This window comes from Eucalyptus grandis, chromosome 5 (assembly GCF_016545825.1).
Source record: "Eucalyptus grandis isolate ANBG69807.140 chromosome 5, ASM1654582v1, whole genome shotgun sequence".
Taxonomy (NCBI): Eukaryota; Viridiplantae; Streptophyta; class Magnoliopsida; order Myrtales; family Myrtaceae; genus Eucalyptus; species Eucalyptus grandis.
In genome coordinates, this window is record NC_052616.1 from 32,679,132 (window position 1) to 32,701,511 (window position 22,380).

Consider the following 22,380-nt stretch of genomic DNA (forward strand, 5'->3'; position numbering starts at 1 on the left):
CTAGAGATGTGATGCCACAACGTATCAGACTGTTCCTTAGGTGGAAGCCTTTTGGAAACAATATTTTTAGCTGAATAAGTAACATATACATCGTTGGGAGATAATCACAATCAATATAATCCACTGGATAAATTGCAACATCAAACCTTATTTGAATTATTAAACATAGAAATACTATTGCTCTTTATTTCAAAAGAGTGTCAACACATATTCAAATAAGATACAGAAACTAAGTTCCGCCTAAAAGAAGGTATGTAAAAAGTGTCTCTTAGCATCATTCTAAAACCATAATCTAAAATCAAAATAACATCTCTCACGAACTCGACATCAACTTTAATGTTGTTTTCCACAATAAGCTTTGATTCATCCTAATTTGGCGTCATCCGATTTATGAACCCCTGTATGGTAAACGCAACATGATTAGTTGCACCACCATCTAACTACCAAGAACTGGTTGGAACTTCAGATAGATTGGATTCACAAACAAATGCCAAAGAATCATTATCTTTAGGCTCACTTTTGATTCTCTTGAACAACCAAGTTTTATATTTATTGCAGCGTTTCTTACGTGTCCTTTCTCCCTCCCTACAAAAGTAGCAAATAATACCATCATTCTTGAATGATGCTTTCTTAGGACCCAAACTATTAGAAGGACCAGTAGCTTCAGAATTTCCTTTATTGTTGGAAGGACTAGTAGCTTCAGAATTGCCCTTATGAGTATAATTTTTCAACTTCTTACTCTTGTCACTACCAGAACCAGAAGCATAAATGACAATGTGCCATTTATCTTTCTTCAATTTTTCTTTCTCTGCCATCACCCTTACAATTAGGTTATTAATTGATCAAGTCTCATCTTGTGAACTATAATTAGTCTTAATAATTCCAAAATCAGGAAGAAGGGTATTTAGAACTTGATACATAATACAAGTAATAAGAATAACAACATTAAGAGCCTGAAGTTTTATCTGCAAATCTATCATCCTCAGAAATAATATCTAACTCCACCAAAACCATTATACTTTATATTAAATAGTGTTTGCAAGGTATGTCCCTATCTTAGCATTAGACAAGACACGGTTTCTAGCTACCAAGGCTTCCATAATTTGTCTAGCAGTGCAGTATGTAGGCAAACCACTTTTCAAATGATCCTAAATAGAGCGTTTCATGAATAGCAAGTAAATTCGATTACTCTTTTTCAAAGTAGCAAAATGTGCTTTCTGAGCTTCTATACTCTTGGTAGAAAATTTGCCGGCTAATTGGCAGTAAAAGCCATATGAACATTTGTCATTTCGATAACAAGCAAAAAACTCTTCTCTCCATCTCTTAAAGTTTGAACCATCAAGAATCTCAATAGTGACGAAGTTACCATTTATAAAAAACGTGACCGAAAAATAAGCAATGCATATAATTAGCATCATGTGAGCACTGTGTAACTTGATATACAAGCACACATCTAGAGAGTTATATGCAAAATCACATGATCATATTTAGGCAGAATACATGACATGCAGTTATACACTCTCAAAATGATAGTGATTATGAGAATATATTATAACTTTCGTAAATTCATCACATTTGAATATATGAACCATTAGGATCAGTCACTCATTCACCACCTAAAAAGCACCGACACTCTCCGGAAGCCTTCGTGTTGTGTCCAACACTTCGACACGTGTGCAACACGTTCCGACACGCCTCGACACATTCCGACATGCGGTCAACGAGTGTCGGGAAATCCAACATGTGGTCAACTCTTCCTGACACGCTTTGACACGTGAGTCCGAAATTCCGACAAGCAATTCCGACACTCACAAGGTCAATTTTAAAAATTTTCAATACTTGAGGAGTCAATGTATAAATATATGAAAAATAATGAAAATAACAAAATAAATGGGAAATAAGAAAATTCTTGCTCTCAAGTTTCTCAATTATAATTTTTGACATTCCCGTGAATGACGATGAAATGCCCTCTTCTCGCTAGCGTCGTTCTGCCGCCCCTACAAACTTAAAGTTGTGATTTTTATTTTTTTTTTGCTTGTTTCCGCCTCTTGCAGGCGTCACCTGTGAGTTATCTCTTTTGGTCTATGTCATTAGCTTGTGAGTTATCTCTTACATTTTGCATGGCGAATTTAGTTATTTCCTTTTCTTTTGGTCATACTTCGAGAATTTTTATCCTAGATTTTCATTTTCTCAAACCTTGTTTTGCAGAGGAGCTCCAAGCTAGTCTATATCATGAACTCCGATTTTATTTGAGACTATAAGAAATCTCACTAATTTCCGATAAGTGTAAGAAAACATGACATGTTCCTTCAAATTTACTCTTTTGTGTTTGCAATTTTTGAATTTCTTATTCAATCTCTGTCAAATTAAAATAATGAATAATATTAACAAATGTTGAATTAATATTTTTAGTATAAATTAATTCTATGCTCTTTCTATTATTTATTTTTGCATTTATATACAAAAATATATATTTAATATATAACGTGTCGGAACGTGTCGGAATTCTTTATTTTTTTAGAAATGATGGGTCGGCGTATCGTGTCGTGTCATGTCACGTATCGCATGTCCGTGTCAGTGTTACATAGTCCACCACACCATCATATATCCCTTCATCAGTTAATACACAATAACTTCATTTGAGAGCAGACCACACATTATTAGATCAGGAGACATTCCATTAATATATGAGATTGATATTTCTCAAACCCCATCAAGTATGCCACTTTGGTAGTCACAACTCAATTGAATCATTGAAATTCTCTCATATCGGAGATATAAACTTTACTTATTATATATACTATATACACGTGATTTTAACTTTAATGACAATGACAATATATCACTCATGCTAATTACACTTTAATACACAATTACCTCATTTGAGAGTATAACCACACATTAGATCATGAGACACATCCCATTAATATATAAGACCAATATTTCTTAAACCCCATCAAGTGTGCCACTTTGGTGGTCACAACTCAATTGAATTTTTGAAACTCTCTCATATCGGAGATATAAACTTTACTTTTCACATATACTATATACATGTGATTTTAACTTTAATGACAATAGCAATACATTACTAAAATCGTATATCATGTTGATAACACTGCTTTATTCATTAATAAAAGTTAACTTTATATATATATATATATATATATATATATATATGTATATATATTATCAATGAATTACACTTTTTATAATATTTATGTGATAACATGCCTGTAAACCAACATTTGTATTTTCAAAATCATAGAAAAATACTAGAAAAATACGTGAAAATATACTAAAAATAAATGTTTTTAGGGTTTCGTATGTATTTTCACATCCATAAAATCATTAAATATATAAAATAAATACACCTTAACATAGAGCATGACCATACGAGCTTGAAGCCGCCAACCACATGCCTATCAGAGGCCCTACGCATCTGCACACACTACCTGAGTGTGCGGTGTGTGGAGCACACGTGCGAGCATATTGAATCCCGCGATTTGGTTTGATCGGTTCCAAGCTCGACCATCTGGTCCGACCTGTTGATCGATCCGATCCATAGTAACCTGGTTCGAGTGGGTCGACGGGTCGGATCTTGGGTCGTGTTATCGGATTGGGTTAGGTCTAGTGGGTCACCATTTGCTGATGTTAGGATGACGTCAACCCTAGTGTATGCAGTGCACGCGCTAGGTGCGCCAGTGCATCAGCATGTGTGAAGGCGCGTGAGGGCACGTGGGCACGTGCTCAATGCCCTTGGCGGCATTTGGCCATGTGTGGGGCTGCGTGGGGCCTCCCCTAGCGACGTGCCACCCACAGTTTTGCTCGTCTCATTGAGTTCTTTTTGTTTATATAAGAAAAATCAATTTTTTCTGCACAAAAAATCACGAAATTAGGGTGAAAAGTCTATGCATTCGAATTATAGGTTATGGTTGCTCTAATACCACATGATAGACGCTAAAACGCGTAATTCCATGATCTGCATAACTAGAACAAGAACACATACGATTGAGTAGAAAATTAATGAACCTGTTTTGGAATTCATCATTTTTTATGCGAAAAAAGTGATGATCCAAGCGCAAGTCCTTCTCTTCTATTACCCTCTATATCACTAAATAATGAGATGGCCCTCTCGGCCTTTAGCGTTAGGTAAACACTCTTTTATGAGGATAATTGTGAAAATTAAGATTAAAAGAGATACTTGAGGACTATGAGGACTATTTATAGAGTTTTCAATCAAGCCCTCTCATTATAGGCTAGGTTCAACTCGGCCTATACTAGTCAGCCTCATATTAGACTAATTAAGAAATTTTCTATTTTATCTTAGACCAATACTGTAAATGATAAATTACAATATCAATTAATGTATGCCACATTAGAAAAACTCTTATATGATAACCTAAATTTGTGCTCTCCACTTGACTTACTGACTAGACAACATAATTTAAATGACAGATGAGAGTTAAGAAACTCCCGGTTGGCATTTTACGGCAATGCGAAATCCAGAATACACATTTATTTCTTTAAGTTGCAAACTGTCCACATCCAATGGACCCCTTAGCCTGATATGACACACCAGGCATGGGGGCTGATCCGCCAGATGCTCATTATAATGCTGTACCTACTATATGCAGTAAAAAACAACGGCTCATACCACTCAGGCTCCGTCTTCAAGGATGCCTTCTGTATTATATTTGCCTTGGCTACTTCCCCAAGCTGTCTCTTTCCATATCTTCTCCCCCTCTTCAAAAGTCAACCCCTTTGTCTTAGGCACAAACATGACCACAAACACGATGGCCAACGTGGCTACACACGCAAGAATCGAGAACGTCGCACCTGTCCCCACTGCATCAGCGATGCTGAGAAATGTCTGTGCCACAATCAAGTTCGAAATCCAATTGACGGCGGCCGACATGCCACCACATGTTCCGCGATATGCCTCAGGGTATATCTCTGAGTTCACTGTCCATGGTACGGGTCCCGTACCGGGTGAGAAGCAAGCAATGTAGAGGGCCAAACCGATGACCGCGAGCCACCCGTATACCCTGTTTGTAGAATCGGGGGATTCTGCAAAGAATGCACCAGAGGGAATTGCCAAGGATGCCAACACACCGGATAAACTCTCGAGGGCCAGTTTTTTCCGACCAACATGGTCAATTAAGTAAATTCCAACGATGGTCCCCACAGCATTCATGGCAGCGACGATCAGGGATAAGAGAAGTGCCAGCTGGTTGGAAGAGAAGTCTGCCATTTGGACTATAGTTGGGCTGTAGTACATCACTGTATTGATACCGGTGAACTGCTGAATTTGAAATAAAAGAGGTCCTCGTTTTGAACTACTCATAACAGTCATCAAGTCCCTCAAGCAATTTAAAGACTTTATTGAGCATCCGACCCAGGCTTATCAATGGAATGCAATTTATCGCAAATAGATTTATTGTCACGAAGATAAACATATAAAGGTTTATTTTCTTTCCTATGTGTTGAAATTATCACAAATATCTCATACATTGTCACTCCACCGTATCATCTTGCACTTGCATGTTTACAAAAATCTTAATGCATTTGCCTATATAAATCTTAATGCATTTGCCTAGATATATAAAAAAGAAACAAAAGAAGGGGTGGGATCTTTAGTTCAAAATTGCAAAGCTGGCAGAGCTACTTAATTAATTATTCGACTTTTATTTTTTATTTTTGTATATATCTCTCTATGGATCTTTATATACAGCTTTTTCAATTAGAAAATGCATTTAGATAGATTCGGGTATTGTACACAAACAATGTGTCGATCGCGAGGGATAAAAAATAGATTGTATTTTCATAGAGGAAGATCGATCGAGATACATCCTCATAATTTAAATAATTCTGTAAAGAAATTTTTTTATTCTCTATCATATTCGTCATTGCTTTACTTGAAACATTAAAAGAAAAATCAAATTATTCTTTTGTTAATTAAGATATTCAATTCAGATCTACATCGTATTATTTAGTCATATATATTTTTTGTAAGAGTAATGCACAAGATTGTATTCCAGATGGATCGAATCGTCCATTTAGGTTATAAGCAAAATCATGGTGATGTTGACGGCTGCCGCCTAATGCGTCCATCACTTGTTGTGTTGCTTGCCGTAGGAGATTGCTGCTCCTCCGGAAGACCATCTAGAGTCCTCCTGTTGTAATAATTTTTTTTGGTCGAAATATCATTCTTTTATTACTAACCCACTAAAGAGGCAACTTCAGTTGGAATATCTAAGCATAAGATTGACATTAAAGGTGGAGGAGGATATGAAAACCAATTACTCGGAAGAGAAATTGCTCGATGAGTTTTAGCTACCCAATCCGCGGCCTTATTTGTTTCCCGGGCTCATAGCCAGTAAACTTCTGCAATCTGCCACAGTGGGTTGGGCCGACCAAGGAGGCTCTTCAAAGTCTGATAAGCAGCGCACAGGAGGTAAGTGGTCTGTTGATAGGGTCACCCGCAGATCAACAGTGTTCACGGCTTCCAGATCAGTTTCGGTCGTGGCTTCCAGATGAAGATCAGTTCGTGCGTGTCCTTTCTGTTTCACCCATAACAAGGCTTCTCTCACAGCTAGGGTTTCGGCTATCCAAGCGGACGGCGCGTAAATCTTCTTGGTGAAACCCGTGACGAGGAAGCCGGCTTCGTTCCTGCACAGACCAGCCACAGATCCCATCTTCGTCGAGGCGCACCAGGAGCTGTGTCAACGTTCATCTTCAACTCTCTTCTCCCGGGTGGTTCCATCTTAGCATTCTATCTGTGCTTTTTGTTGATCCGCTTTTTCCGCTCATCCCTTTTGTGGCCAAGGAGGCTCTTGTTGTAATAATTGGCAGGCCAGTGATTGGAGTTGTTTTCACTTTGTTAGCTGGAAAAAAAAAATTGTTTTGACAATTTTCAATCACTCCCGATTAAATTCAGACTTTACTGAATAGTAAGTGTCTAGGTTTCCTCTAAGATCTACTTGAGAATACCTGAGAATCTCTTGTATTGATCTACCTACTTTACTAATTTCCTACATCATTACAATATAGATTTTAGAGGTAATTTTACCGCTTATTCAGTAACTGTTCAAGGTTAAAGATAAAAATTTATTATAAGATGCAAAAACATTCATATTGGTCTCAATTACAATTTTTCATTTTAAATTAAGCTTTTTCCACGGGTATTTCAAACATGACTAGGAAATCTTTGTTAGTAATTTGCAAGATAAATACCAAAAATCTATAAACCTTTACTTTAAGGGCAATTTTCAAAGCAAATGTTCAAACATACCGAAGAAAGAAGCGCTTACTTATATAAGGGGATAATTTAATTTTGAAAGTTATTTAAGTTTTTCCTTTTTTAAATTTGGAAAATTTCTGGCAAAACAGTTCCAAGATAAAAGATTATGCCATTTTTTAAATTATTATTCTTGGAGGTAATTTTCACATAATATAGTAAGATCTAAAAAAATTTTAAAATGGGATTTTCACAGGTTAGCGCCCTCCGCCATTTTCAGGACCGTTAACGGAACAACTGACACTTCAAAATGCACCACCTACGATGACGAGCTACTGCCATGGTCGGTCGAGCACTCCTCGCCGGACCATGTCGCAGGATCTCCAAACCCGCGAGACCCTCCTCCGTCGCCTTCTCCACCTTCCCGCCGGAGAACCCGCCTCGCCTGTTTCCCGGTTTGCGGGCCAAGTGGCGCGAATTCGCCGAGCTCTTGCAGTCGCCGCCCGCCTCCGCCTCCGACGCCGACGACCCCGTTCGTTACTGCAAGAAGCTCCACGGCTGAATCGTCGTCTGGGGGTTTCAGCACTACGTGTTCCTCGCCAACGTTCTGCTGCATTCATACTCGAGGTCCGGGGCTTTACGGGATGCAAGAAGGGTGTTCGATAATATCCCCAAGAGGAACCTGATCACTTGGTCTACGGTGATCTCGATGTGCGCCCGGCATGGGTGTTGGGATGAAGCGCTCTTGAGCTTTGTGGAGTTTCAGAGAAGCTCCGTCAAGAGGCCGAATGAGTATATTTTGGCCAGTCTGGTCCGCGGTTGTGCGCAGTCTGGTGGCCTTGATGAAGGAGCTCAGGTCCATGGTTTCGTTGTTAAGGCTGGTCTCGGTCAGGATGTCTATGTTGGCACTTCTCTGGTTTTTTTGTATGCGAATAAAGGTGGGATAGATGGGGCGAGATCGGTTTTCGATAGTTTATCGGATAAGACTGATGTTACTTGGACTGTGATCATAAGAGGGCATGTGAAATGTGGGAGAAGTGAAATGTCTCTGCAGTTGTTTAGCCAGATGGTAAATGCTGGCCTTCTTCCTGACAAATACGTGATTTCCAGTGTGTTAAGTGCTCGCTCTGCACTTGAGTTTGCTGAAGGTGGCAGGCAACTTCATGCTCATATACTGAGGAGAGCAGCAGAGATGGACATTTCGGTGGTTAATGTGCTGATCGATTGTTACACGAAATCTGGCATGGCACGAACAGCTCGGAGGCTATTCGACCATATGGAAGTTGGAAATATGATTTCTTGGACCATGATGATTTCTGGGTACATGCAGAACTCGTACGATAAAGAAGCATTGAAGCTTTTTGCAGAGATGACTGGATTGGGTTGGAATCCTGATGCATTTACTTGCACCAGTGTTCTCACATCATGTGGCTCACTTGAGGCCTTAATTCAGGGAAAGCAAGTTCATGCTTACTCTATCAAGGCCAATTTAGAGTTTGATGATTTCATTAAAAATGGCTTGATAGATATGTATGCGAAATGCAATGCCCCAGAGGATGCTAGGAAACTTTTCGATGTTATGGATGGGAAAAATGTTGTCTCCTATAATGCAATGATCTAAGGCTGCTCAAGATTAGAGAAACTGGAGGAAGCATTGGATCTCTTCCATAGCATGAGGCTTGCATCGTTCTCCCCAAGTCCATTGACATTTGTCAGCATCCTTGGATTATCAACTGCTTTATTCGCCTTGGAATTGAGCAAGCAAGTTCATGGCCTCTTAAGTAAATCTGGATAGAGATATTGTAGTTTGGAAGGCAATGTTATTTGGATATAGTCAGCAAATGGAAAATGAGGAGACCTTCAAATTGTTCTTAGAGTTACAGCTATCAGAACAATTACCCAACGAATTCACGTTTGCTTCCCTTATCACAGCATCGAGCAATTTAGCAAGTCTCCAACATGGTCAACAGTTCCATAGCCAGATTATAAAGTGTGGTTTGGATTTTGACCCATTTGTCATGAGTGCTCTTGTGAATATGTATGCTAAATGCGGAAGTATTCAGGAGGCCAGGAAAGCATTTGACCTCGCTATTTGTGAAGATGTTGCATGCTGGAACTCCATGATCGCAACATATGCACAACATGGAGAAGCACAGGCTGCTCTCCAGATATTTGAGGAGATGATAACTGCAGGAGTGAAACCAAATTACATCACATATGTGGGCATCCTCTCTGCATGCAGCCATGCGGGGCTTGTGGAAGATGGATTACGTCATTATAACTCGATGCGTGGGCTTGGATCTGAACCGGGGACCGAACATTATGCTTGCATGGTCTCCCTTTTTGGCCGAGCTTGTAGACTAAAGGATGCTGTGGATTTCACTGAGACTATGCCAATTCAACGAATGGCGCTGGTGTGGAGGAGCTTGCTCAGTGCCTGTAGGAATGCTGGTGACAGTGAATTAGGAAAGTATGCTGCTGAGATGGCAATTTCTTTGGACCCGACGGGTAGTGGATCTTATATACTTCTCTCGAATATATATGCATCAAAAGGAATGTGGTTTGATGTAAAGAAGGTGAGGCAGAGAATGGACAAGACTGGAGTCCTAAAAGAACCAGGAAAAAGTTGGATAGAAGTTAATAATGAGGCTCGTGTGTTTGTTGCTAGAGACCGGACTTGTTATGAGGCTGATTTGATTTATTCAGTTTTGGACTATTTAATTATTCAGATAAAAGAGATCGGTTATGTGCCAAACAATGCTGCGGTTATCATAGACGATTGACTGACAATTAGTAACGGGACAATATTATACTGCACAAGCTCTCATTCTGTGTGACCTTCTAGCTGTTTGATGCTGGGACATGATCAATTTTTTTGAAGTATGCTCATCATCTGTCTGACTTGGGTTTTCCACTGGATATGTTGAGACATGAGATCCCTCTTCATGGTGTGAGGAGAATATTTCTCTGGAGAAGCAGCTGCTGGGATATAATTTCGAATTGTCATTGCTGAGTGGTGAATATTGATGATTTTAGATTTCACTGGATGCGAATTAATAGTCAGCATTGAAGTTGCAAAGATGTCTCCAGACATCTATAAAGAAACTTGAGTCATGAGGAATTGACGTGATTCTAAGACTTCCAATGGCATGGTTGACTCGTGAAGATTGGACGAACTAATGAGCTATGCTCTGTTTGTAGTTTAGAAGGGGCATTTAGTTGAAGAAGAGGGCATATGACCTGTTCCTGAGAGATAGGGAGATTAACCCACTGCCAGTAGCCACAATATGACCGACCAAGGATGTACCTTGGTGGAGACTCACTCGATTAATGGAGTATCATGATGAGTTTCAGGTTGACCAACCATGAAGAATAAAAAACTTGAGAGGCAATTTGTTGTGGATTTTATGACAGCTTGATCAAACCTACCTTTACTATTTTATGTATGCATACAATAAAATCAATTGAAGAGCCACAAGGTTTTACAACTAGTGACAAATAAGGAAGAAATGAGAATTCACAAATAATTTTTCATATCTGATATTGCCCGCTCCTCTGTCAACAACTTCGATAGTTGAGTATTCGCAATGGCCACACATAGAGAACAACTTCGATAGTTAAGCTCGTTTACTCATTCATGATCTTTCTAACATAAGCAAATTTATTAAGTTGGGACTTTTTTTTTATTCTCTCTCTCTCTGATCCTGGCTTTGCCACGACAAATCCTACGACCTTAATCACTTGCCTTAAAAGCATGAAAAGTTTTGTCCTTATTCATAGAAGTTTCAAGTCTGATAAATAGTCGAGGACCGGAATAAAATGAATCACAATTAATATCAAAACCACATGATTGACGACTTAAATGAGGACCATTTTAGACTGCTATTCATAGTGGGAGTGCGATTTTGGATGATCACGCTCTTACAAGATGAGGCTTACTGAGGACAGATACCTCCACAACTATTTTCAACCCAGCACTTTGCACACTCTTTTCAAGTGGATGATATGATACGCACAAAAAAAGCAAATAACAATAGAAATGGTATGTGGACTCTAAAAATAACAAGGCCCCTTCCTTGATTTGACTGCTCAAGTATTTTCTTGCTCTTTGTTTTCTCAATGTAGAAAATGCAAAGATGGAAGACTTTTAAGTCTACTCAAACTTTTAAGTCTCCTTCCATGAGTAGACTTCAGTTTTTTTTTACCCTTCATTTACTCAATGCGGGACATTCAAAGATGAAGAAAATTCATGATCTTGCTAGTTTCTTCTAATGAGAATATTCTTCGAGGGTTGTTTCTTTGACCTCTTGCAATTTACTTTTTGATATCTTCATCTTCGGCAGCTTTGAGACCTTGCAAGAACTTGATTTGATTTCCATTCATGCCTAAATGGGTCTCTAAAATCTAAGTGTGAACACTTCTTTCATTAGACTTCTTTAGTTTTTTCTGACCCTTCGTTTGCTCTATGTAGAAAATCAAAGGATGAAGCTTCTGAGTTTTTTCTCGCCGTGTCATTTACTCAAGGTAGGAAATTCAAAGATGGTGTCTTCCATGCGACTAATTAATTGAGTTTTATCTGCACGTTGGAGATTATTTATACCTACCCAGCTACCCACTCATAGACAGATAGACAGCAAAAATGCATTTCCCTTGCTCAACATCATCATCATCTTCTCTTTTCACCATTTTCTGCTTGCTCTTGCTTATAACCTCCTTGTTTCTTCCAGGGGCCTTGGCTCGAATAAATGCTATAGTAGGCAAGTGATTTTTCTTTTTGGTGCTTTGAGCTTTCAGTAAGGGTGAGGGACATGGTTTGAAGATCGTGATTCCATGAAACTGTAGTCGGCATGGCATGACACGGGAACATAGAGAAAGTTTTATACATCATGCTATAATCATTGAATACTTTTGAGCAATGTCTGATCTTTCTTAAGGATTTTCATTACATATCTTCTTTGCATATGCAGCAATAGGTGTAAAGGGAAGTCAAGCTCCTCCTGCCGGACATGGGCGTGAGTCCTCTTATTACTCCATATCTTGAACCTTTCCATCATGTTGTCTGCCTCTATAAAGGTTCATATATCCATGAATCATTCATCATAAATAATATTATGCTCGCTTGAAAGCACTACAACCGTGATTCATCGGATATTCTCTAGTCATATAATCATGTAACATGTCAAATTTCGCTTGTGTGTCGAATGATTAATGATACTCCTTGAAATTTCATTCCACAAACACAGTATGCGCATATGCGTAATTTCTTATTATAGCAAGAATTAGTAACAAAATCTCGGTGCTCTATGTTGACACTATTCGTGTACTTATTTGTGTCGTATGGTTACAACAACTTGGTCAATAAGGTTTTTCAAAGTTAAATACGTGGTGAAAAAATTATGGTAATTTCATCATTTTGTCAATAATATCTCTGTACTATTCAAATTAGTTACAAAATAAATGTGTATTTTATGATTAATATTAGTCCGTATCCCATTACTAACAGAGTTTCAAACTGAGGATGGGGTGTGGTTATGAGCTATAAAAAATTAGTCTCTCATTCTCAATTGAAAAAGAAAAAGAAAAAGTATAAAAAGGACAGTCTCGCATCATCTACTTAACCAAAAATTAATCGCGTTTCTTCTAGCGAGATTCATTCATTCATTCATTTCCGTTTATTTTAAACATGGTTGCAGACACACCGGGAGCCTCTTGAACAGATAACATGTTGGTTGTTCCAGATGCCATCAAGCAAAGAATTTCGTGTTTCTCGTGATCGTGATATATATGTAATATGTCATAATATTCTTGGTATGTTCTAGGTGTAGCAGAATTATTTCAATTCCTTGTATTCCGCAAATCATCTTCTAGACGTTCTCATGTGTAGACTTGTCTTGACGATAGTGAAATAGAAAGAGATAAGTTTCATAGTTTAATCTTGAATATGTTCACCCAAGCAAAGACATTTCATCACAGTGTTGCGCCTTGGGAAGTGGAGCAATTTCATTGGTCCACTCGAGGAGACTCCTATCTCAACAGCTATTCAAGGGCATAATTGTTTAAAAAATCTTAAATATATTGTACGACAGTCGATTGAGTTCTAAACTTTTTTATTTTGCCAATTGGGTTCTAAACTTTATGACAATTTGTCAGTGTAGACTTTCGTCAATTTTGGCTGTAAATTGCTGATATGGTGGCCAAGTCAGCGTCACTATTCTTCGTAGCACGTCCAATGATGACATGGACGATTTCTAAAAAAAAATTATATTTTTTTCCTTTTAATTTTCTTTCTCTTTTTTTTTTCCTTCATCGTATTATTGGCAGAAAAACAATACATTTTTCCCAAAATTTGTCAATGTTAATGTCAATTGTGCCACGTAGGATGGCGACACTGACTGAACCGCCACTTCAATGATTTCAGCCAAAATTGACTAGAAGGGCTATTTTGGTTTAGGATTAAATTGGGCAAATTAAGATTATATTGGCCGCCGTACAATAGGTTTACGACTTGTTGGGCAATTTTCCATTATTTGACAAGCAGGCTACTTAGGGCCTATTTGGTAATGTGCTAAACAGTACTTGATTCTATTATTTTATTTCCCGAACCAAAAAAAAAAAATCCGTTTGATAACTTTTTTATTCCCAAGAATAGATTTGGAACAAAATCAAAAAATAGAAAAAGTTACTTTTTTGCTCCCGAGAACAACTCTAGAATTAACTCTTTTTCTTTTTTTCTTTTCTTCTTTTCCTTTTCCTTCTTCTTCCTCCAATCAGTCGATGGCTAGAGGAAGATGAAGAGGAGAATGAAAAAGGAAAAAGAGAAGAAAAAAAAGAGAAGAAAGAGAAAGATATAATAGAGTATTGAAAATTAAAAGAAATTTTAAATCACAAAAAAATTTAAGGTTCGTATCAAACACATTTCTATTCAAAGAATAAAAAATTTGGACAAATTACTAAACGTCTTCAAATGTTCAGAAATTTGTCGAGAAACATAATAAAAAAGAATCATTTCTAAGCAGAAATTGTTTCTAAGAACAAAATGGTTATCAAATAGGCCCTTAGTGCAACAAGAATGACCTCGAGACCCATATACTCAAAATCAGTCACCAAAGAAAAAGAGTGCATGAAGGAGGCCAGCAAGCTAAAACAATGTTAATAGGTGTGTTGACACCAAAAAATACTCTTGGAATCAAGCATTGATCACGAGGAAATAATAAACAAAACGCCCCAATTTGGTTCATAAAGTTAAGGGCAAACAGCTTTCGTGGAGGCTATTTAAGTTGAGCCTCGATGGAATTCTAGAAGCAAATCCTAGAGTCGATGGCCAAGTAATTAATTGCCACGTGTCATTTTATGGGGATAGTGTATTGGATTTGAAGATTAAGGAAAATTAGCATTAGAACTCAAGTGAAAATAACTGTTGCGAGAAATACGCATAAAATAGGGAGTAGTTATTTACTTGATGAGCAAGTCGTGCAAGCATCAGTGCTTATGGACAACGATGCCAAGAAGAATAAAAAAACATGGAAAATATCAAGAGTGGTGCCTAAGGAAAAGAAACCGATTAATAGTTATCAAGCCGTCCTATAAATACCACAACCTGTTCAGCGAAGAGACCTCCGAACAACACAATAATTATCTTTACTTTATTGCATTTTAGCTATAACTTTCAAGATTACCGTCGTTGATTAAATTCCGATGTGCATCTCTATCTAGTCCAACATCGTCAATGATTAGACAACATGTTGGTTGTTCTAGATACCATCAAGCAAAGAAGAACTTTGTCACTTGTGATCACGATATATATGTAATATGTCATAATACTCTTAGGTTGCGTTTGGTAGTCAGGATAAAATTCATGATATGATATGATGTATCATATCTTATGTTTGGTGCTTGCTTAGGATAAGGTAAAGTCGGATATGAGAGGATATAGGCCGATAAAATTATCTCGTGGGGAATGTGGGATAAATGTGGATATGATTTCTAATGTCCATAATAGGAAAGTTATTTTTCTCGAATAATAAATTTCTTAAATTAACAAAATTAAAATTATATTTCAATATAAATAATATTTGAATTCTAATTTATGAAATTAAATATTTATTTTTTTTATTTAATCTTATTTTAATTTATATATTCAACTTTAATTCCATCTTACAATAAATATTCAATCTATAAATTATATATTTATATTTATTATATATGTTTTAGGTATGTTAGAACAGTTTACTATTTCTTAAAATTTTATTAAAGAACGATGAAAGGGGAAATAAGAAATAAGAAATAAAATAATTTTAAAAAGAGGAAAAACAAAATAAAAAGAAAAACAAAATAAGGAATAGTGTCATGGAGATTTTCACCATCTCCATTTATAAATTTTTAGGTTCATTTACAATGATATGTTGTTTATATTAAAAAAATGTATATGATATGATGTGAATATATTCAACTTTAATACTGCGATTCACCAAACAGTTGATAGGATATAGAAAAATCCATAGATTTTATATCTTATCCTATCAAATCCTATCCTGTTAAAAATTCGGGCGACCAAACGTAGCCTTAGTATGTTCTTGGAGTAGCATAATTATTTCAATTGCTTGGATTCCGCACATCATCTTCTAGACGTTCTCATGTGTAGACTTGTCTTGACACTAGTGAAATATAAAGAGAAAAATTTCATAGTTTACTCTTGGATAATGTTCATCCGAGCAGAGACATCTCATCACCACCTTGCATCTCAGAAAGTGAGGTCATGCTTGCGAGGCTTAGGAAGGGCAATTTTATTGGTCCACCCTGAGGAGCCTCCTATCTCGCCAGCTATTCGATGGGACACTCATTCAAAAACAATGCTAATCTATTTAATATGCGTGAATTGTTAGGTTAATGACTTGTGACATGAAATCTATATGACCTAATTCTGATGACGATCAACATTAACTATTCAAACATGGCAAACATGACATGGTGAAGATGGGGCAAACGTGATGACATGACAAGATATGATGACATGACAAGATGACATGGCATATTGACGTGGCAAGCATGACGACATGGCATAGATGGCGTGGCAAGATGACATGGTAGATAGTGATACAATCTATTCTATGCACATGCTATTTTTGGATTTTTTAATATTAAAATTCCAATTAAATAAAAAATGAAAGGAAATTATCTAAAGTTAAAAATTATTCAACTCAAATTAGGAAATGATTTAAATTAAATCCTATTCTAACTTGGAGACTTATCCTAAATCACCGGATATTATCCAAACATGCAATCTTATCTTGAAAAGCAATATAATTTATCATGGAATGAAAACCTTATATATCTTAAACAAGGGAAGTTAAGCACTAAGATAAGCTCAAAATCACGAAATATATCCATTCAACTCAAAATTGTTAATAAATAAACTGACAACCCGATCTTAATGCCTAAAAATTGAATTGCCGATTTCATGCAATTCACAGCCCAATCCTAATGCCTAAAGATCGAATTATCGACTTGGAGTAGGTTCGAATAGGAAACTTTCTAATGCTATATGCCTAGAAATCTCAAAATGTCCAAGTTAGATCATGACAATATCAAATTTGGCAATAATTTAAACTAGATAATTACCTAATTCGAAGGTTGTCGATGTGGGCGGCTTGCGTTGACGAGCGGTAGAGAGCTCTAGCTACCAACGGCGTGAAGCACTAATCAGCCTGCAAAACAGAGTGAAATTGACGGAGAAACAGAGCAGCGAGTTGTGACGACCGGGGTTCGCCAAGGTGCAGGTAACGGCAGGCAAGACTGCAGGCTTGGCTGAGTGGAGGGACGTCGCGATGTAGGGAGAGGCCACGGTTGGTGGCGGCATAACTGGGCGTTGATCACGGGCTGGAAGGGGTCGCTATGCAGGGGGCTGCTCGGGCTGGGCAGCAGCTTTGTCGTTAACGGTTTGCGGCCAGTTTGAAGCTGGTCGCGACTGGTCTGTAGCGTGTCACAGGGGGAGCAGGGACAGCAACGATGCAGCAGCTTAGTGGGTAGTCGACAGTCGGAGTGCAGGGACTATGCAGCGATCCACGAATAATAAGCGACGGAGGAGGTTAGCCAGCTATTTTTGAGGACTGGGCAGGGAAGCTCGCGGGGGCTGTTGGTGTTGGCTGCTGTTCAGGCGACGGAGAAGGTTGACTGCATCGTTGGTGGCGCGGGCTGCAGTAGGAGGGCTGTGGCGAACGGCGTGAGATACTGCTTTGTGGATGCTTGGCCATGGGCTCCCTTTTCTCGCTACGCCCTCTCTCTTTTGTTTCTCAAATATCCTCTCAATCTTTCCCCTCGACCTCATCTATAATTACAATGAAAACCTAGGTCTAATCTTATTATTCGGGCTAATTCTCTGGCCATATTAATGAAATAAATGGGCTTAGTTCTATTCTTATCCTAATGCGCTCATTATAATTTTAGCTCAAAGCCTTCTCGTCCGCTGGACAGGGCAAACTACTTGTTTGACTATTTTCCTAGAAATGAGGAGTACTCCTTCAGTTTGTGATATTGACAATTAGTAACGGCGATAAGTAGTATATCCTTGGTTATAACCTTCGTAATTACGTACATTTTACGATATTTTCTATCGAAAGTATAGTTCAATGTATACAAGAACTTAAAAGAATTTTTAATCAACGAATGAAATCTATTATTCTGCGATCCAACTACTCTCGATCCATTAAGGGACCTGCTTCTCAATTAAGTGTAGGAGAAGCGCGTCACCCAAGACAAACAATTTAATGTTATTATAATAGGCGCTTCCATAAGCGCATGCAGAAATTGTTAGAAAATAATAATAAAGGAATGCAAGTTGTAATCTGACTTATTTTAGGAAATGAATTTGAATTATAAATAATTAATAAAAACTTGGAATCTATGAAGGACTATTAACATCGTAAGATTGATATATCAGAAATTCTAAATCATCTATTTATCCATGGTTTCACCATAATAACAGTCCGTGTATTTATTGAGGCTATAAATAGATGTTAAATATTATTTTATAATAGAAACACATGCGCGAAATAAGATTTTACAACTTGACATGTCAAAATGCGTAACTAGAAGTCATTGATCTGATAACTAATTTTAAACATATTTAATAAAATATAATACTTTGTTTTCATTAGTAAATAATTGGTGACTAAAAGTGTTCTTCATATATATATCTTAACAAGTGTCTCCATACTCTTGTAAATAAAAATCATGTTCTAAATCAAGAATATATTCTGAAGAATCATTAAATCGTATAAGTTCAGACAAAAAAAGGAAACGTTAGTATCTTAGATATATGTATTATTGCAATTTGGGAAATCGATATTTTTGTTATTAGGAAATATTTCAGACACTTGTTTGGATAAATCATGCCATAAAATACACCACGAGCTTTTCTTTGTGTTTTCTCAACCTCGTGCTCTTTCGATCTCAACAGTACTTCTCACTCCAAATACCCCAAGAAGCAGAAAACCAAAGCTATCGCTATATTGAGAGAGCAGTCAAAACACTCAAGGCCATGGCAGAGGCAAAGAAGAAATCCCAAGGTCGCCGTCGAGTCGAGTGCAAGATCATCGAGAACAAAAACAAGCGCGAGGTCACCTTCTCCAAGCGTCATCAGGGCATGTTCCGGAAGGCAAGCGAGCTCGCCATCCTGTGCGGCGCCGAGGTGGCGATCGTCACCTACTCGCCCCATGGCAACCCCTTCGTCTTTGGCCACCCAGGCGTGGATGCCGTCATCAACCGTTATATGCCCGATGGAGTTGTTACCGAAGTGAACGAGGCAGCGGCTGCTGCTGCTGCACTCCGAGCTGTGGACAAGCATAAGAAGGAATACCAAGACGCCATGTCGAAGCTTGAAGAGGTGAGAATGGCCGAGGTCGACGCCGGAAAGAGAGGAGCTGCTGGGAATTCTGAAGATCAGATGTGGTGGAATGAGAATGTTGATGATATCATGGGAGTGGAAGAGTTGGATTATTATGCGGATTCCCTGGAGAGGTTGATGAAGATGGTCGCCGATAGAGTAGATAATAAACCCTGTGCATGAATTCATGAATTTTGACTCCTCCTTTGTCTTTTGGTCACTTTTTTATTTATTTATTCAATTAGCTTGATCGGAATGTATCAATTTAAGTCATAATGATCAATTTTTTTTTAATGATAACAGAATAAATATGTGGCGAAAAAACATTATGTTTAGTACCGTGCATGGAACAACAACATCATGTCCATGTAAAACTAGTATTATCTATGAATGGATAGATAATTAATGATTGAGACGATATTGATTAACTATTTGAGTATGTCAATCAAATCGTTCCTTTCTCTATAGCAGATTTTCAAGAAATTACAATTGAACAGATTACTTTCTCATCACTTCCCATTTTTAGCAGTAGTATGAATGCATAATCAGTGTCATCTTAACCATCAATTATTCCTTAAAGGAATCTATGATTCTCAAGCTCTCTTTTGGATTATATAAAATCTCCAATCTTATCCCAAACTAGCTCAATAATAACTTGGTTCATCTCCCTGATTGCTAACCATAAAAACTGCTGGTAATTAGAATTTACAGCTTCTGTCGGTTCAAAAAAATCCTGTTGTATCAAGCTAAAGAAGATTGTAAACACATGCGGACAAGATTAAGAAGCCTCTGAAATTGACAACTGATCAGACAAGAACACATGTCCATACATGTCCCTTAACAAATAAATATACTGTCCAGCAGATGGTAAGAAGTATGAAGAAATCATAACCTACAAAATTCGTCTTCATACCCAGATTTCACTCGTCAGACTAGATGATGAAATCATCTGAAGAAAGAGGGAAGGAATCACAAAAATGGGATTTGGATTGGATTCAATCAAATGCTGCCCGAACACCGTTGTTTTCTCCAGAATTGGCATGCGATATAAAATTATATATACAGAGGAACAATGTTCACCATATCAACACCGCATATTGACAATGTTTCGATATCCTTTTCTAATGATGTACTTGAGCCTGCTGAATACATTGTCTTGAAGGCAGGAACTACGAAAGGTTTCATTTGATGCCCACCTTCCTCTAAAATCTATTCAGCCCATCTTTTCCCTAGCAGGAACAGTGCATTTATGCCGCCACGTAACTGTAGCTTTAAATTAAACATATAATTCTCTCCGTGTGTAAGACACAAATCTTATACCTACATAAAAGGGTATTTTCTCCGCAGCATAGAAAACTGATCAGCTACACTCAGTTTGTAGAGAAGCAATCCACTTAGAGTCTTCTCACTCTAGCTATGCTCTCCGCATAAATTATAGATGACCATTTGATTCCCAAACCTGCCACGGTTTCCATTGCTGTCTTTCAGTTCTCATGACAAATGGATCAAGAATGAAGTCCTCGATATAATTCTGAAAAGGAAAGCACTGACACAGAGGAGAATTCGAAACCTTGAACAAAGTGGATGGAGTACACATTCCAGTGCCATTACAGAGGATCTGCACATACCATGTTAACATTATTGTCAAGTACGCAAAGCAAACTTTAACTAACAGAAAAAAGAAATGATTAAACTTTATAGGAACACATTACCACACTTCTGGTCTGCATTGAATCGTGAGGTACAGTGCACGAGCTGTTGCACTATAGTCGTCCAAAGAGAAGTTACATGAGATTGACTGAATTCTCTGCTCCAGTATATCTGCAAATACTTTGCAGTTTCCCCTACCTTGACACCAGCCTACACGGCAGGAGCTTTCTCAAACAAGTATGGCAACCAAGACCCTGAAAAGAAACTACTTCTCTAGAAATGTGGCTAAAGTATTTAAACTAACCTTATCTGCCCACTGAATTTTTTCTCCCACTTTAACTTCCCCAATGATTCGGGGACTCCTGTATATGGTTACTCCTGCACGCAGGAAACTGACTAAAGTGGGAATGACTACTATTTTTCACATTGCCAGCTGGAATTGAATTCCACTCTCCTCAATAAGCTGATCATCCCTAGGGGTTCCCCAACCGCTACCAATGCCAATGCTCTGTTATGACCTCCAGACCTCATTCTACGTTCCTATTCCCAGAACAGGAAGGTTTCAGCACAATAATAAAATCTCAATTTGAATGTATACTTATGCCGCTGCTGCCTCATAATTGTTGCTTTGAATTAAACACGTGAGTCTCTCTGTGTCAGACACGAATCTTAATCGCCTACATGAGACAACCGACATACTCAGCCCAGGGGTATTTTCTCTGCAGCTGTGGCCATCACACAAAAAACCGATCAGCTACTCTTAGTTTGTAGAGAAGCATTCCACTTAGAGACAGTCTTCTCACTCTAGCTATGCTCTCCACTTAAAATATAGACGACCATTTGATTCCCAGAATTTGCCACTTATCCCGTCGCTGTCTTTCAGTTCTCATGACAAACGGATCAAGAATGTATTTTCAATATGGTTCTGAAAACGAACACACTGACAGAGAGGGTGATACCAAACCTTGAATAAGGAGGCAATTACACAGTGGAATGCACGTCCCAGGGCCATTATGGAGGATCTGCACTTCCAATGTTAACATCATCATAAAGTGCGCAAAGTAAATTTTATAACTGAAAAAAACAAGAAAAAGATGAAACATTGTAGGAAGAAATTACCACTTCTGATCTGAGTTGAATCATGAGGTATAGAGCACGACCTGTGGCAACTAATATTGTCCAAACAGAAGTTACATAGACCGACTCGTCTGCTCCGGTATATCCGCAAATATTTTGCAGTTTCCCCTACCTTAACCCCAGCGTACACATGGCAGGAGAATTCTCAATAAAGTGTTATTATAACAAATGTCAGCTGCAGTCAACGAAAGATAGAACAATTAAATGACATGGCTCCGGCTGAGACAGCAAAAGACGATTACACTAATTGGAGCCACATGCTTTCCTGCATTTAGGATCACCTGCTTATTGTGTATGTGTATCTGTGTGCATGTCTGTGCGTGGCGCGCGCATGTTTTGTCCAACAAAACTAGTGATCACTGAATATGACACCCCAAATCTATGACAAAAAATGAACTCATGGGGGGTTAATCCTGCAAAAGAAGTATTCTTAATGTTTGTATTAAGCAATGACGAGTCACGACACAAAGAAGCT

At 38.0% G+C, this 22,380-nt stretch overlaps 2 protein-coding genes and 1 pseudogene across 2 annotated transcripts; 2 read left to right on the forward strand and 1 right to left on the reverse strand.

Moving 5' to 3' along the window:
• Positions 1 to 4,657: 4,657 nt before the first annotated feature.
• On the reverse strand, positions 4,658 to 5,353 carry LOC120293839 (inositol transporter 1-like). The gene has a single exon (XM_039313608.1). It carries the CDS (start codon positions 5,351 to 5,353, stop codon positions 4,658 to 4,660), a length of 696 nt encoding a protein of 231 aa, XP_039169542.1.
• A 2,153-nt stretch (positions 5,354 to 7,506) lies between these two features.
• Positions 7,507 to 10,600, forward strand: LOC104416176 (annotated as a pseudogene).
• An 8,173-nt stretch (positions 10,601 to 18,773) lies between these two features.
• Positions 18,774 to 19,301, forward strand: LOC104446742 (agamous-like MADS-box protein AGL62). The gene has a single exon (XM_010060561.3). It carries the CDS (start codon positions 18,774 to 18,776, stop codon positions 19,299 to 19,301), a length of 528 nt encoding a protein of 175 aa, XP_010058863.1.
• The last annotated feature ends 3,079 nt before the right edge of the window (positions 19,302 to 22,380 follow it).